Source organism: Ictalurus furcatus, chromosome 11 (assembly GCF_023375685.1).
Source record: "Ictalurus furcatus strain D&B chromosome 11, Billie_1.0, whole genome shotgun sequence".
Lineage (NCBI taxonomy): Eukaryota > Metazoa > Chordata > Actinopteri > Siluriformes > Ictaluridae > Ictalurus > Ictalurus furcatus.
The window spans coordinates 18,616,261-18,633,454 of NC_071265.1; the positions used below are offsets into that span (position 1 = coordinate 18,616,261).

A 17,194-nucleotide genomic window follows, 5' to 3' on the forward strand; every position below is an offset into this window, starting at 1 on the left:
GTAATTGGATCCCAATGTGCCTAAAGCTGTTGATAGAGAAGAGGTCTCACATCATGACACCTTAAATGGAGGGTACTGTACATATTATATAAGTGCATACATAGACCTCCTATAATGAATAATGCAGTGCACACACTGGTCTTTTTTAACAGAAAACTACGTACAGATCACGCCATAGCAACTTTAAAAGACCACAGTCTTGCCTGAGAACATGAATCAGTTAATAGGTTTTAGAGGAACACTTAAAACACATTGTATATTGTACGTAAAAGTGTGCAGTGAAACCAAATGTTTATATCCACCTAGGCTAAAGCCATTGAGACACAATTTTTAATTTCATTTGTCCATTTCCTCCTGCAGCCATTTAACACAATGGGCCTCATTTATCAATCTTTTAGTAACGTTCTGTGTAAATGTTTGCATAAGCCAAAACTAACAAAAATTTTCCACTGGATTTACAATAGTTTCAGAAAGGCTGATTCCCTCTTCATACTCGTGCATATTTTGACCACCCATAATGTACAAAGTGCATTCCCGACACAGTTCATTTGGATATAGTGATGCCCACAAAACTCCATTAAGATTTAAACACAGACAGAGGAGAACACAAAATGAATGATCAGGGTAAACTCTGAAAGACAGAAGTAAAAGTTATTTTGACTCACTACTATGCCAATAAAAATATTGAATAATATTTAATATTAATAATAATAAGCGAACACTAAATCTTCTGTCAGCTGAGAAATTTCTTTGCAGCTTACGCTTTTGCACACACAGACCAGCCCATCTTCTGTTTGTACAGTGGCTTTTCTTTTGTCTTTATTTATGGGTCTATGTTGGCTTGCTTTCTTTTATATATATATATATATATATATATATATATATATATATATATATATATATATATATATATATATATATATATATTTGATTAATGCTAACAATATAAAACATATAAAATAAAAAACATGTTTTCACACAATTGTATTCTTTGTGCCCAGTGAACTAGCATGAGGATATGTTTTTGATAGAGATTACAAAGTACTTCTTTAAGTCACTCTGGATAAGGGTGTCTGCTAAATGCAGTAAACATAATAAAAATAAGCAATTTAACCTTGACAGTATACTCCATATATACTGTAAAACTTGATCAAGTCATGGTTTACATTAGTTAGTCCTCTTATCCACTCAGGAGGATACTAATGTTGGTCCAAATTTACAGGATTTTCATTAATACCAAAATCCATTCGTAAGAATTTTTGCCTATTCCTCATGATAAGACAATCAGGTTTGTGGACCTCCTTGCTTGGACATGCTTTTTCAGTTCAGTCTACAATTTTTTCTAAAATTTATGGGATTCAGGACAGGGCTTTCTGATAGCCACTCTTGTACTTTCACTTCATCTTTAAGCCATGTTTTTTATATATATATATATATATATATATATATATATATATATATATATATATATATATATATATATATATATACACACACACACAATTTTGGAGGTATGCTAAGGATCGCTGTCCTGCTGAAAGACCCAGTTGCGACCAAGTTTTAACTTTCTGACTGACCTCTTGAGTTGTTACTTTTGTATTTATATATAATCCTCCTTCCTCATGATGCCGACATCAATTTCTGGAAATCCTCAAGACTTTTTAAGGTGACAGTTAGCTTGTTGTATGTTTTAACACACTGGATTTCTGATATAGTGTAATTAAAGCTGAAATAAATTTGCCTCAAATTGATAGTTTTAAAATTACCTCTGATGTGAACGAAGTAAATGCTCTAATTGGCTTTTGAAGAACATTGTATGGTAACATGAATTGTGTGCAATAGAGAAAATCTGAGATTGAATATCTTTAGCCTGTGTATATGGATGCGTCTTGTTTCAGGTTTACTGTATTTGATTGTATTTAATACATTTAATACATATTTCTGAAAAAAAAAAATATTTAAAATAATTTGCACGTAACCAATGTCACATTAAAATTAGCACTTAGCAGTAATGGTCAACATGTGTTTTAGATACTGTGGGTATTGTTGTCGTCACTATTTGTGCTTTGTGGAAAGCTTGGCTTGTAGTCAAGCCAGAAAACATGCAACATAACTTTTCAAATATATCCAAGAATTTACTGACTGGGCTTGCAGTCCTTTCTGAAAAACAGTTAATAATATAAATTGCCTTTGGTACAAAATGTCAGAAGGATAGTTTTTTCCAATTGTAAAAGGTCCAAACTAGGAGCAGAGAAATAATGAAACAATTCTGACAAAAGTGGAAAAGGAATTGGCTTCATACTCAAACTGACAGAAACCGATTGCCTGAGATTGCCTCCTGTGGGTTTGTTCAAATATGGAAGGCCATAAGGGTCAACTATAAAGCTCAAAGAATTCATTTTTATAATGTTCTCCTTTCAGATTTACCCCACTCCACAGAAGCAGAAATTTATAAACTCAAGCATTAGCCCCGATGGACACATAAGATGGCTTTGCAGGAAACGTGGAGTAGGGAGCAGTTAAATGTAAAAGTCAAATTATTATGATTAAACAGTTATGGACACAAAAACCTTTTCAATTTCCCAATTATATTTCTGTATATTACTGTTTTCCCCATGAAATTACAGATATCAGTGTGGTTGAAAAATGTAAACGTGGTAGGAAAATGACTAGTTTGTCTGGCTGCCTGGTATACAACGGGAGGACCCAAAACATTTCTGGAATTCAGCGTGCACACCTAAGCGCACCTAAGCAATTTTACACTGAAGTGCTTAGGCATCTATGGGAAAGCACCAGGAAAACAATAGTAGGAGAAATGGTGCACCCAGAACAAGATCTTGCATCACCACAATGCACCTGCACACACTGCTTTGTCAACCAAGGAGTTTTTTTTTTTTTTTTTTTTTACCAGAAACAATGTGGTTATCATTTCACATCATCTGTATACCCCAGATCTCCTTCCTTGCAAGTTTTATTTTGTTTTTGAAATTAAAAATGACTGTAGGGGAAAGATATGCCACCGTGTGTCACGTATCAAGAAACTCTGGACTCCATTTCCCATCAGCCACTGCACTGCACTAGTTGTCACATGACCACCTGCACCTGATTCACGTTTTGGTTAATGAGCACTCCTGTGTATATATAGTCCGTGTCTGCACGGTTTGTTTGTCTTTCGTTGTCTTAGACCGATGTGTTCCACGTTTCTTGATCTTGTTAGTTTATGTTTAGTTTTGCCACAGTATTATGCCAAGTTGTCTTAGACTCCCGTTGTTCATGTCTCTGTGTTTTGTTTATTGCCATAGTGGTTTTCCAAGTTGTCTTAGTGTATTTGTTTCATAGTACGTTTGGTTAAATAAATGTCTTTATCTGCACCTACTTCTGGCTCAACTCCGATCTGTGACACCGTGGACATCTCTAGACATGATGTCAAAATATGATTACAGGAATGGCAAGGTTAAATGGCAAGGTATGCAAACTGTGTCACTGATGCTAAATTTACAAAGGCAATTAGGCAATATGAGTCAATTTTGCAAGTCAATATGAGTTCAAATGTCACATCTATAACGCTGGAATACCACTAGGTGTTGTGAAATCCCATGTGTGCTTATATAATTCTGCACTTTACACAGAGATGCAATTCTCCTTTCAAAGCTGACAGCTTTATCAACGTAGGAAACCGGTACCAACAAGTATGTCAATGACATCCAATCAGTCATGCTGAGGTGTAATCCACAAGACACTTTGAAACTGAGAGTGATGGACAAAACACAAATGATTTGCTGTTTTTACAAGAAATTATATCTTAGTTTTTATGACTGTATCTGCCTGTGCTGGCATGCAGATGTTTATCTCACCTGGCCAGATTTTGCATCTTCACAGATGGAGGCTTCATATGGGGTGGCCAGCTCAGGTGGGTTGTCATTCACATCCAGAATACGGATGCTAACTGAAGTCTGAGAAGCCATGGACTGGTTATCTGGAGAGCAAAAGAGTGAGAAAGAGAGACAATAAAGGGCACGAGTGGGTAAGTATGTATAACCAATATTAATGTTGCATTTATTTTTCCCCTAACAGCAGGTTTCTGATATAAGTAAAATTGAATATGCCATACAGTCAACTACATACTGTAGGTGATTAACTGTGGTTACTATAAAGCCAGCAAAGTAAGCACAAACCTACTATTACTATTATTGTCCTTTAACTGTAAAGCTGTTACATATAATTTTCACGATATATTTACTGTACCTTCTTGATGGCAACACTACTGTAGTTTTTAAATTAAGAACATGCCTGTCATATAAAGTCTAATAAACCAAAAAGAAACTATTTCTATACTTAGATTTAGTGCAAAAGAAAAGGAGGGTTTAGTTTGATTTTAAAATCAGATGCAGTTACATCCCAAGTTTTTCCCCATACCCACCGGGAGTTCATTCTTCCCCATAATTTGAAGGGAAATCATGAATGAATAAACCTATTTTCAGATCAAGCTTGGCTACAGTATGTGAAAGTCAACTTTGATAATTAGAACAGTTTTAATCATATCCTGCAAAAACCTTCAGAATATAATTTTGTTAAGATATTAAAATCACTGGGTCACTGTTAAATTCCTTATAGCTAATATGAGGAGTCAGGATGTGGGAGAGGAAATGTGCAGTAATATTATTATCATACTTCATACTACTAAAATCAGCAGTGTACTTAGAAATTAGATAGTTTATTTATTTGTTTGTCTTACTTTTTTTTTTTTTTTTTTAATACTGAAACCAGAGCAGTAATAGTACATACAGTCCAAAAACAATGTGGGCTTTATAGATAATTGGAGTAGTTTTGAGGGCAAGACTGGCCTATTAGGGTGGGACGGTCCCACTCGGGAAGGTGCTGTTCTCATTTCTTGCAGCATAGCACATAGTCTCAGAACAGACCTAGTTAATCATTGACAATCCAGAGCCAAGGTCAGCGAGCAGACAAGCAGGCTAAACCAAACGTCTGCACTGAGTCATCACCTAGGTTCCACAATATCCTGCCGTGATCAGGTGGCGTGGCAATTAAGGCATGGCATGGCTCTGATATAAGATTACATTACATCATGGGGAGGGACACACACACACACAGTTTGTGTGAAGTGTCTAGGGATAGAGCACGCCAGGGCAGCCATAAGATGTCTGACTGTGTGCATTGTGAATGCCTTACAATTAGGCAGCTCTGCTCGCGGCTCGCTCTCTTCTCAGCTGAAGGGAGTTGGGTTTCAGAGCCTCGCGGATCTGGCTCAGGTGCGGATCTTTGGCAGAGGACATTTCTCAGTGGGGTAGGCTCCTTATACAATCAGGGCTTACGTGGTTGCCATTTCGACCAGCCATGCCTCTGTTGATGGAGCCTCTGTGGGGCAACATCCTCTAACTTCGAGGTTTATGCATGGTGTCAGGCGGCTGAGGCCCATCTGCAGGCCACGCATCCTTTCCTGGGACCTTCTGTGGTCCTGGAAGGTCTGTCAGGTGCCACATTTGAGCCCTTAGAGTCAGCCTCTGAGAAGCTTCTGACTCTAAAGTTAGCTCTTCCGCTTGCCTTGACATCTCTCAAGTGAGTAGGAGATCTACAAGCTCTCAGTTGCCCCTTCCTGCCTTGCCTTTACCCTTGGATTAGCCAAGGCCTTCCTGTATTCTAGGCAGGATTATATTCCTAAAGTGCCTACATCTGCTGCCCAGCCTGTGGTGTTGCAGGCTTTCTGTCCTCCTCTGTTCCTCACACCGGAACAAGAGAGAACGCACCTGCTGTGTCCACTAAGGGCTCTCTGTACTTATGTCCACCGTGCCGGCCAGTGGCGTAAGTTGGAGCAGCTGCTGGTCTGCTCGGCGGCGACAGTAGAGGGGATGCTGTGTCAAAGCAGCGCATGTCTAATTGGAGAGTGGAAGCAATCTCTATTGCTTATGAGGCGCGCGGTCTCGCTACGCCTCTGGGCATAAGGGCTCATTCCACTAGGGGGGTCACCTCCTCGAAGGCTTTGTCCAACGGGGTATCCTTACAGGATGTGTGTGCTGCTGCAGGGCGGTCTACACCACACACATTCATTCGATATTACAGCCTGGATGTTCATTCCGCCACGGGCTCGAGTGTCTTGCAGTGACCCTTGGGCTTGCGTCATTTTTAAACAGGCCGTACCCTCGGTAGGACAGAGTGGGTATTCTCGTTCCCATAGTGTTATGCTAAATGCAACGTGGACTTCCCTTTGAAAGGGAACATCTGGGTTATGCATGTAACCCTGTTCCCTGAGAAGGGAACGAGACGTTGCGTAGCTTTGTCATACCGGGGTAGGCCTGTGAATTGCGTCTTCGCTTCAGATAATAGAGGCTGACGGAGCGGTTCACATGTGCCATATATATATCATGCAACGCGCTTAAATGCCACATCACCTGATCATGGCAGGCCTATAAATAGGCCTGATTTTGCACAAGCTTCAGATGCCGGTTGCGTGCGAGGGGCATCCCATAGTGTTATGTTAAACGCACCATCTCGTTCCCTTCTCAGGTAACAGGGTTACATGTGTAACCCAGATGTTTTTCAACCCAAAGGATAGTTTCAATTTTTAAAAAAACTCTGGGTTCATTTTATTTCATAAATGGGTTAATATTTTCAGGGTTATTTTTACCCTTTGAAAATGTCAAATATACCACATTATAAACAAATATGTCAACTTGGTATCTCCTTTATTTATACACAAGAAGGTGTTCAGAAATGTATTATATATAGACTTTGAAGTAAATTACTCAAATAAGTCGTATATTTAAGACAAAAATGTCAGACTTTGATCAAATGAGATGTTTAAAACATCCAAAAAAAAAACCCCTGAGTAATCAACTTACGATCCAGTGGGTATTACAAACAAGTAAGCCAAAGCTAATGAAAAGCGGTGCATTGAGTGTTATGTAAACTGGACTATTATTGCGCATTTTTGCTTTTACCAGTGTACAGTAATGGTTTTATGGATTATCTAGTTTAGGACAACACATTTTGTGTTGCTTTCAACAAAATCAGTATGTTAGTACATTTAACACATGCTGTGTGTTAGTACATTTCTACACAATGATGTGTTAAAAAATAACACAAAAATAACACAGATGTGGTGTTTATACTATTTTCCCCACTACGATTATCCTAAAATGCAATTTATTTGTATGCTAAAATTCTACTAAAATTTTCACAAAATAAACAAACAATTGCATGAAATTCAGGTGACATTTATTAAAATCATTAAAACATTTGACAGATGTAAGAATTGGAGTTGATGCATCTTCGTACAAATCTCCCTGCCAACTGGGAAGACAGGAGTCCCACTCCCTTCCATTTGAAAAGCTGTAAAAGAGCAAAAAGATTGTTGGTTAGTTGTTAGTTACAAAATATGGACAAGTGCCTTTGGGCTTTAACTGAGAAATTGCATTACAGAATCCCAAATTGTGTAATTTTGATAATGTGACTTCCACTCTCCTAATGAACAAAATGGCGCTGTAGACTCACCAGGAAAATCTAGCTAGCTTGCGAATATTTACTTTCCTGCCTTTAGCACCTCATTGCCAATTTTTTTTGCACAATCTAATTAAGTCAACCAACATTACAGAGATAGTGGAAAGCATTACAACTTAAACCCCATCCTCTCTTTTTGTCACGTTAACCTTGTGAAGAACTTTTGGCCTTGACATTACTGAGCTAGCTAAGTTCAGATAGCCACTGACTGTCAGCACCTGTTAACCAGCATTAACATTCACCAAATACATGAAGAATCATGGTCCTAACCCGTCCTCCTAATGCTAATTACTAGAGCTTGCCTTGTCGAAAAACACTTGCTAAATGTAGTTAACGTTAGCCCACTCACTGTATTACATCATGATGAATAGCTGTAATGCTACATTATCATTAACTTTCCAAACGGGAATGGGAATGTCTAACATTACCACAAGCTGTATGCTAAAGTAATGTTATCAGCTCAAGTGAGCGTCTCGGTTAGCATCACCCATTCCTACTGTCATTGGTGACAGCATCTAGCAAGCTAACCTTAACTCGTTTAAGATGCAGACCCAGAGAATTATAGAATAACCTCAGTCCATATTTCACAGCCAACATAAACACATGACACTAGTCGTGAAATGCCAACACTGAGGAAGCAGTACATGATGTACATTTTTGAAGCTGTTGCGATAGGTAAACTTAATTATCACTTGCTGAGTTACTGTTTTACAGTGAATACATTTTTGAGAGCTCCCTGCCTAAATATCACAAAATTGGCCAAGCATTTTCAGCAGCATTAATGCTAAATAGTGATAACTATTTAATAGTGGTAACTTACCTATGGTCATTTGGTTTCCTCGCCTCAGGACGAACATCCACTTTGAGGCGAGTTAAGATTTGGATGATGATGTCAGCAGCGCCATCCACAACGTAATTGGACAATAATTTAACACATGTTGTGTTGGTCACTCGTGAATTTTTTTTCTTTTTTTAGCACATTTATTGGATAATTTAACACAACATGTGTTGAAATAGTAATAACCCAAAAGTGTGTAGAATATTAACACATTCTTTCTGAGTGTGTTTCTCCATCTGTCCGTGTGAAAACTACTACCTCCACCTGAGGTGAATTCAAACAGTCTGTGCTGAGTTGATTTGACCCAAGGCTGAGCTGTTGGGGTGAGAGAGGGGTGCATTGATTCAACTGTCAGTGAAAATGACCCAGCTACTAACCCAGCAGTTGGATTGCACAAAACTACCCCAAAACTACCCATGACTGAGAAAACAACCCAATTAATTGATACAAAAGTCTCAACCAGGCGTTTGGGTAGAAAAAATAACCCAGCATTTTTTTTTTTTTTAAAAGAGTTTATGAATCTGATTAATCTCTTTACTTCTGCTAGTAAAGTGCTTTAGTTTACTCAGCTCAAGCAGGCAATTCCTGCTGATATCTATATTACTACTAGGTGCAAGGTGTAGGCAGGAGAGGCTGTCTCTGGTTTGATGGCTGGGGTTGATCAGGGGTTGATGGGTTGGTCTGTGCTTTGGGCTGTGTGTAAAGAGATGGTCATCTCTCTGAGCTGTACCAGTTCCCCTTCCAGCACTGTGAATCTTTCCCTCATGTCAGTGCACTAACAGCATGGATGGGGGTCCTTGGTTTGTTCAGTGCTGGGGGAATCTCTGTGCTCATCTGAAGGGGAGCTGGAGGCAAGTAGTCTGTCTGACTCCTCTGGGGTGAGGAGATGGTCAGTGGTAATGGGCACCTGCTGTGCTCATTCCTTGATCTTGAGGAAGTTTTGTTCAAAGAGCCCATGAATGCTTTTTATTATAACTATCCCTGTTGTTTTGTATTTGTTGTTGTTTTGTCTTCCTCATTTTTTATTTTTAGCTGGAAACCCCAACAGATGTCTTTTCTTTCAGCAGAGAGAAAGTTTGAAATAATGGCCCTGCACCATGCATGGGGTTTGTTCATGTTAAAAAAAAAAAAAACAGGTTTCTGGTGTTGCCATCCTTATGGAGGTCTGCAAATAGAGTCTCTGGATTTTTTGTCAGTCTCTTGTTTTTGTAAACTTTCCATGCAGCTTAATTTGAAATATCTTTTGGGTAGTTAAGTGGAATGGCCTCCACACTTTGGGGTTGTGTGGGCCTAGGGTTATGGGCCATTTGCACCTGTGCTTGGGGTTGGGTGTGGATAATTCCTGCTATTGTTTTGGCCAAGATGCTTTCACACCTTCCTTTTCACAACTTCAACATGTAGGTCAGCTGGTCAGGTAGAGCAGCTCGTAAAGCAACTGTTCAGTGGGGATAAAGACATGGAGGTGGAAAGTAGTAATATAGATATCAGCAGATATGACCTGCTTGAGCTGAGTGAATGAAAACCAGTAAAATAAAGTAATTTACTATCGGGTTAATTAACTTACCCAGACGCAACCGATAAGAGATCAATAAGATTCATACACAACACAACACAAAACTGTTCTGTACAAAATGATACTAATACACAACTATACGCAGAGGTGGATAGAGGAGCCTTTTTTATTTATTTATTTTTTTTTTATCAGAGTGCAGTCCAAAAGCCTACATCTCTGGTGGTATGGGGCTGCAACAGTGTCTATGGAATGGGGAGCTTGCACATCTGGAAAGGCACCATCAATGCTGAAAGGTATATACAGGTTTCAGAGCAATAAATGCTTGTATCCAGATTCCATCTCATCTTTACTTCTGAAAGATGCCTCTCTAAGATATTCCTTTCATAACCAATCATTTTATTGACCTGTTGCCAATTAACCCCTAGCTGTTTCTTTTTAGTAAAACTTACTAAAATGATGTGTTGCGGGCATCAAATTCAAAATTACTTTATTTCCTTCTTAAAATGGTACATTTACTCAGTTTAAACATTTGATATGTTTTCTATGTTCTATTGTGAATAACATATGTATATGTGTGTAATTATATAGAATATTGAATTTCTAAACAAATTTAATTTTGAGAAAATTTGCATATAATGAACCATATGAGAATGCAATCCAAACCACTTCCTTAACATGCCTCCATTAAGCCATTCTATGCCTTACAGTAAATGGTGTTATAGTGCTACATGCTATGATATCATCAGAACAAAACCCATTGAAACCCTTACAGATTAATCATTATAACATTATATATTAGACACATTAAAACTGCTTCTGGTTCAGTAAGCTTAATTCCACTTCACTGATGCATGCAGCTCTGGGATACACTTAAATAGTCATATGAGGCTAAGATATTAAGGAAAGGGATTTCAGCAGCTTAAAGAGATGCTGCACATCTGCTGCAGGCTCACCAGATGTGAGAATGCCAAATATCCTGTCAGCCATGAAATATATTAAAAAAGCACTTCTTCTGATTGCTGCTGATCTTAGCACATGAGCAGCAAAGAAACATATAGTTTGTGTGGTGTAAGTGCAGAAGTAAATTGTAAATGGTCTGCAGTTATATAGCACTTTTTAACCTTAGCGGTTCTATAAAGCGCTTTACACGGTTTCTCATTCACCCATTCACACACACACACTGACACAACAATGGCAGCAGAGCTGCCACGCAAGGCACTAGTCCGTCAGGAGCAACTTGGGGTTCAGTGCCTTGCCCAAGGACACTTCGGCCACCCCACCTGAGCTGCAGCCGCCATTTTAAGGATGCCAGGGTAGTAGTGTGTTTCTGTCATAATGGTCATTTAAGACTGCAGGAAATGATTTGATGCTTGAAGGGTTTTATCACAGAAAAAAACATCTGGACCTTGTAAAAATCCTAAATGAAAACACCATTGTAAATATTCAATATGGTATAAAATGTATTACTGAACATCTCACTAACTCATTCACTTATTCACTCACACCCTGTATTGTAGGACTCTGGGGTAGTCACAAATAATTTAGTGTGAGCCCCCACACTAAATATTCTTAAGTCTTTCTTCTTAAAACTAAGACAAATTAATTAATTATTTTGTCCATTCTGCTTATCCTGCTGGGAGTTGAGGTGGCAACAGGGAGAGAATGCCTATCCAGAATATCTCCAGCAATATATTCCTTCTCCCCAAATGTTCGAAAGCCAGCTGTGAGATATAGTCCCTTAAGGGGGTCCTCGGTGTACCCTGGGGACTGTCCTGTGGCACATGCCTAATATCGTTCTAGCAGGTGCAGATCAGGGTACAGCCTTATAAGATACGCAAACCACCTTAGCAGGCTCCTCTGAGTTTGGAAGCACAGCAGGTCTATTTTGAGGGCCTTCTGGAATGTTGAGTTCCTCACCATTTCATGGACAGTAAGCCCAGCAGAGGAACCTATTTATGCTGCCTGTATTGAGACCTTATTCTTTCACTACCCAGAATTTGTGACCAAAGGTAAGGGTAGATAAGTGAAGAGCTTTGTCTGAAAACCAAATTCCTGCTTCACCATCAGCGATTGTAACACTACTACTGTGGACCCAAGCCATTTGGGTCATGCTCATTTTTTTCCTATGATTTGTGAATAAGCTCCCAAGTTATGTAAACTCCTCAATCAGGGGCAAGGTTTCTCCCCTAAGGAAGAACCACACCTCTTCAACCTTGACTGCACCTTGATACCCTGCCCATCAAAACAAATGGAGTAGACAGAAGACAGATCTATGAGTCCAACACCAACTTTAAGCAGTTTTGCCTGAATGCCAAGAATGCAGACACAACTCAATGCACTCATAATGTACACGAAGAAGTGATCCAGTGTAGTGAACTCCCAGCCTACAGCAGTGGCAGGCAGAGCACAGACACACAGAGGTGACTGGAGGGGAATTAGTGTCAATATATTCACAAAATAATAAAAAAAAGAGCAGGGGAATCATGAAGGAAGGGAGTGAAGGGAGTGCAGTGAGTGTCGGTGGTGGCCAGTTATCCCTCTTCCCAGCTGAAGAGGGGCTCTGAGGAAGACAGACATCCACAGCAGGAGCAGCGGCGCTGAGCAGCTGGGGAGCGTGTTCATCCAGATCAGCAGAAACTTGTGGGAAAATTCAGAGATAGCCATAGAACTAGCCATATTGTAAAATGGAGATCGCTCACCTTACTGCCCCCAGCATGTCCTTTTATACTCTGCCACTGTCTCCAAGATGGCATGGAGCCACCGCTATCATCAGTGCTCATCAACCGTGTGTGGTTTGGGTGGGGGGGGCGGGCTGAAAGGAAAAAATCCCTTCAGCCTCCCAGCAGCAGTCAAAAAAGGAGCGTTTTCCTTCTTTTGGGGAACGTACCTTTGGTTCGACGTCACACTCAGATACTCTGTACTACCTCCCACAACAAATGGCAAGGTCCATGATCATAGGTGTTCTTCAAATTCACATGGAATGGAATCAGCATGCTCCTATGACCCCACATAAAGCTGTGATAGTAAAAAGCTTGTCCATTCAGCCACAGTCTGGGCAGAACCTGCATTGCTCCTTTTGAATCCTAGGTTCAACTGTAAGAGGAACACACTCTCACACTTAAAAAAAAAAAAAAAAAAAAAAAGGTTTGCCAGTAAAATGGCACTGCCCCTGAATTCCTTGCAGCATTGAATAGGCATATTAACCACTCGGCCTTAACCGTGTCTAGTGCGTCCAACATCTTTGGCTGAATCTCTTCGGTTGTTGCTATGAACGTAGCTAACTGCCATAGTAACTTTAACCACAGAGATTTCAAAATACCAGATATTTCTTGCACTTGTCAACTGAAGAAAGTGCATGTTCATTGAGTTAAGGTGTTACTTAAAGTGTTCCATCATTCAACAATATTGATAGTAGAGGAAAATGATCCTGCACACTTGCTTAGCAGAGCTTGTGTGTGGGCTTATCTCCACCTCCTGAAGCCCCACACAGTTTGCATCTTTCTGAGGTTATCCAAATTCATTTCACCATTAAGTGCTGATGTCTGATGACACAATCACATAATTGGTTATTCACCTTTAGCTGAAGTGTTCTCATGAGTAACCTTGTGTTTAATCAAAATGTTTGTTATTGACAATCCTTGGCTTGCACATTTCACCATTTGAGTTCAGATCTGGGAGGCCATTCTTCACAATCACACCCCTATAGGTATTTCCATCATTGCCAACAAGTCCCCCAGTAGCACTATGGAGACAGTAGGAGATACCATCTTGAGCACCTGCCTAAGGTTTCTCCATGAAGGCTTCATATTCTGAATTGATACTTATTATATATTGATGGTGAGCCTACATACCACACACACACAAAATGCTGCATGATCTTCACACTACTGCCGCTGTGGTGCTGAATAAACAGCACCGTTTCAGCACTACTGTTGTGGACCAAAGGAGAGCACAAGGCCAAGGGGCAAAGCGGGGTAATGGAACAAGGCTGACAAGAGGTAATCACAGAGGCAAGTATCTTATGTCTTTATTCTGATGCTCTCTGTTCATTACTTTACAGACAGAGTCACTCAATCTCTGCTGCCTGCCATGGTTGAGACCCTTCACCCTCACTACCCTCAGAAGACTCCCGGTCCCCCTGTTGGTGCACCCTGCTACCAACCCTTGCCACACTGCCCGGACAGCAGCGTCTGCCACCACACTCCACCTCGACACATCCTTCACTGACTTCTGCACCTGGAGCCGGCATCCCACACCTCCTCTGCACTCCTGTATGCACTTTTCCTCTCAATTAAAATAAAAGTCTCCCTAAACACCAGCCCTACTTCAGTCTGTGTCTGTGTTCTGTCTGCCAATGCAGTGAGTCAGTACAATATATTAATAACTGAGTTCTTAGACCAGTATTCCTCATCCTTAGTCTTAGGGACCATGGCCTTGAACAGTTTCAGATTCCTCTGCTGCCAACACTATTCAATCTTGATAATTAGCTGAGGAGCGATTCATGTACAGGATCAGGTGTGTTAAAAGCAGACGAGAACCTGAATCTTTGCAAGGCTGTGGGTCCCTATGAGTGGAGTTGAGCATGGCAGATTTTACTAACAGGTTGATTCATATGATGTGTAAAATAGCAATCATCTCCATTTTGCAAGTTTGCTTTAATAGAAACATAGATCTGGGTCATTACAACATAAAAATACAAATTACAAGCCAGTGTCTAAGTAAATGCATTATTTTAGCACCCATAATGTAATTTACTAATCCTGAAAGTCACTTTGGGAACAGCAAGAGTGTGCACAAATTATTACAAATCAAAGATATTCAATTGGCATTATCCTACTCAAGACAAAATTATACCATTCACTGAGTTTTAGTAATGAAAATGTTTATCATGATTAAATCGCAAAAAAAAGTTTCATTCACACATAGCTTATATAAAACAGCTTCATATAGTGTTAAATTGCACAGAATGCTGTAGTTATTTCTGATGATGTTTTGAGTTTCAGGTGCTATTTTGTTGGATGTTGATGCCATGTGTGTTAATAACACGGCTGTGAATGCAATGTGCGAATCATTAATCTGTATTTCAGGTGTTTTCCTCCAAAAGTTACAACCAGTGTTGTTAATCTCATGCCTCCTCACTTTCTTGTCTTGGCCATGTGCAAACAAATGCATTGCCTTCTCTGTGTATTTTGATTACTTTCTAAAAATCCTTATTCTTAACCCTAACCCTTTCAATATTGTTTACTGTAGCTACTGACACTATGCTAGATTTTCATTAAAAAAAATACTAATAATAAGTTTTAACTGAGTGATATCTCTATTTTCTTTGTTTTTTTCTCAATTCTCTTCACATTAAATGACTTCACTTCTTAGACAAAGATGTTACAGTTATATGTGGGACAAGATACTCTTCCCTTCAATTTACCTGCAATGCAGCCTGTAATTTGATATCAAACATACAATCACAGGCAGCAAAAATTGTATGTCACTCTTTCTTGAAATATAGGACTTGGCAGCAGTTGAGTGGTTTATCAGTGTTACTGCCAAAGCCAAAGCATTTCTATATTTCTAACACCTCGAGTTACTCTGGAAAGAGCTCAATAAAATAGGGCCTGAGGAGTGGATAATTTTTCCAAACAGCAAAAACAAAAGTCCAGAAAGCGTCTGGGTTACGACCCTGTTACCTGAGAAGGGAACGAGACATTGTGTGAGCTTCGCGATCTGAGAAGGGCCCTGGCATGCGACCGATATCTGAAGTCTGTGTAAAATCACGCGTATTTATAGGCCTACCGTGGTCAGGTGGAATGGCATTTTGCACATCGCGTGACTATAAAACGGCGCCTGTAAACAACATCATCAGCTTCTCTTTGTTTGAAGTGAAGATGCAATTTACAGGCATACCCTAGAATGACAAAGCTATGCAACATCTTGTTCCATTCCCAGGAAGCAGGGTTACATGTGTAACCCAGATGTTCTATTTCAAAGGGAACTCAGTGTTGTGTGAGCTTCACGCTGTGGGAACGAGTACACCCACTCCATCCTACTGAGGGTATGGCCTGTGCAAAAAGGTCTGAGCATGAGGGTCATTGCAAGAACCTTGACCAAACTGTAATTCTGAATGAGTGAATGCAGCATAGACCACCCCGCCATAGCACACACATTATGTAAAGGTACCCCTTAGATAAAGCCTTTGAGGAGGCGACCACCCTAATGGAATGAGGGCCCCTATTCCCAGAGACGTGGTGAGACCGTGTGTCTCATAAGCGATAGAGATGGCTTCTACTATCCAATCAGAGATGCACTGCTTTGACCCAGCATCACCTCTACTGTCGCTGCCAAGCAAACCAGCAGCTGCTCCAACTTACGCCACTGGCTGGAGCGGTGGACGCAAGTACAGAGAGCACTTACTGGACACAGCAGGTGCATTCTCTCTAGTTCCAGTGTGAGGAACAGAGGAGGGCAGAAAGCCTGCAACACCACAGGCTGGGCAGCAGATGTAGGCACCTTAGGAATATAATCCTGCCTAGGATACAGGAAGGCCATGGCTAATCCAGGGGTAAAGTCAAGGTAGGAAGGGGCAACAGAGACAGCTTGTAGATCTCCTACTCGAGAGATGTCAAGGCAAGCAGAAGAGCTAACTTTAGAGTCAGAAGCTTCTCAGAGGCTGACTCTAAGGGCTCAAATGTGGCATCTGACAGACCTTCCAGGACCACAGAAGGTCCCAGGAAAGGATGCGTGGCCTGCAGATGGGCCTCAGCCGCCTGACACCATGCATAAACCAGTTAGAGGATGTTGCCCCACAGAGGCTCCATCAACAGGGGCGTGGCTGGCCAAAATGGCGGCCACGTAAACCCCGATTGTAGAAGGAGCCCACCCCACTGAGAAACGTCCTTGTAAAAACTCCAGGACAGTAGCTATTGTGCAGTTCACTGGGTCTAGCTGGCGTTCCTTACACCACAAGACAAAAAGCTGCCACTTGAGCGCATACAATTTCCTCATGGATGGTGCTCTAGGGTTCAACATGGTCTCTACAACCTCAGTTGTGAGACCAGAATCTATGGTGCCCCTCAGGAGCCAGACCCACAGTTTCCATAGTTCCGGCCAAGGGTGATAAATCAGCTTGAGACAGTAGATCCCTGCAGATGGGAATCTCCCAAGGAGTACCATCTAGCAGGGATATTATCTCTGAGAACCATATTCGAGCTGGCCAATAAGGTGCTACTAGCAGCAGACATAGACTGTCTTGTCGAACTCTCGCTAGAACTTGTGGGAGCAGTGCGATCGGGGGAAAAGTGTACAGATGTGACCTCGGTCACATGTGTACCATG

General features: G+C 40.6%; 1 protein-coding gene across 1 annotated transcript in view; it reads right to left on the reverse strand.

Moving 5' to 3' along the window:
- Positions 1-3,708: 3,708 nt before the first annotated feature.
- The window catches only part of LOC128614554 (cadherin-22), a 151,400-nt gene continuing 137,914 nt past the window's right edge, over positions 3,709-17,194 (reverse strand). Inside the window, exons 9-10 of the mRNA XM_053635956.1 lie at positions 3,855-3,976; positions 3,709-3,717 (exon numbers count right to left, since the gene is read on the reverse strand). Of these exons, the coding sequence (XP_053491931.1) occupies positions 3,709-3,717; positions 3,855-3,976 (131 nt within the window). The remainder of the gene's footprint in view (positions 3,718-3,854; positions 3,977-17,194) is intronic.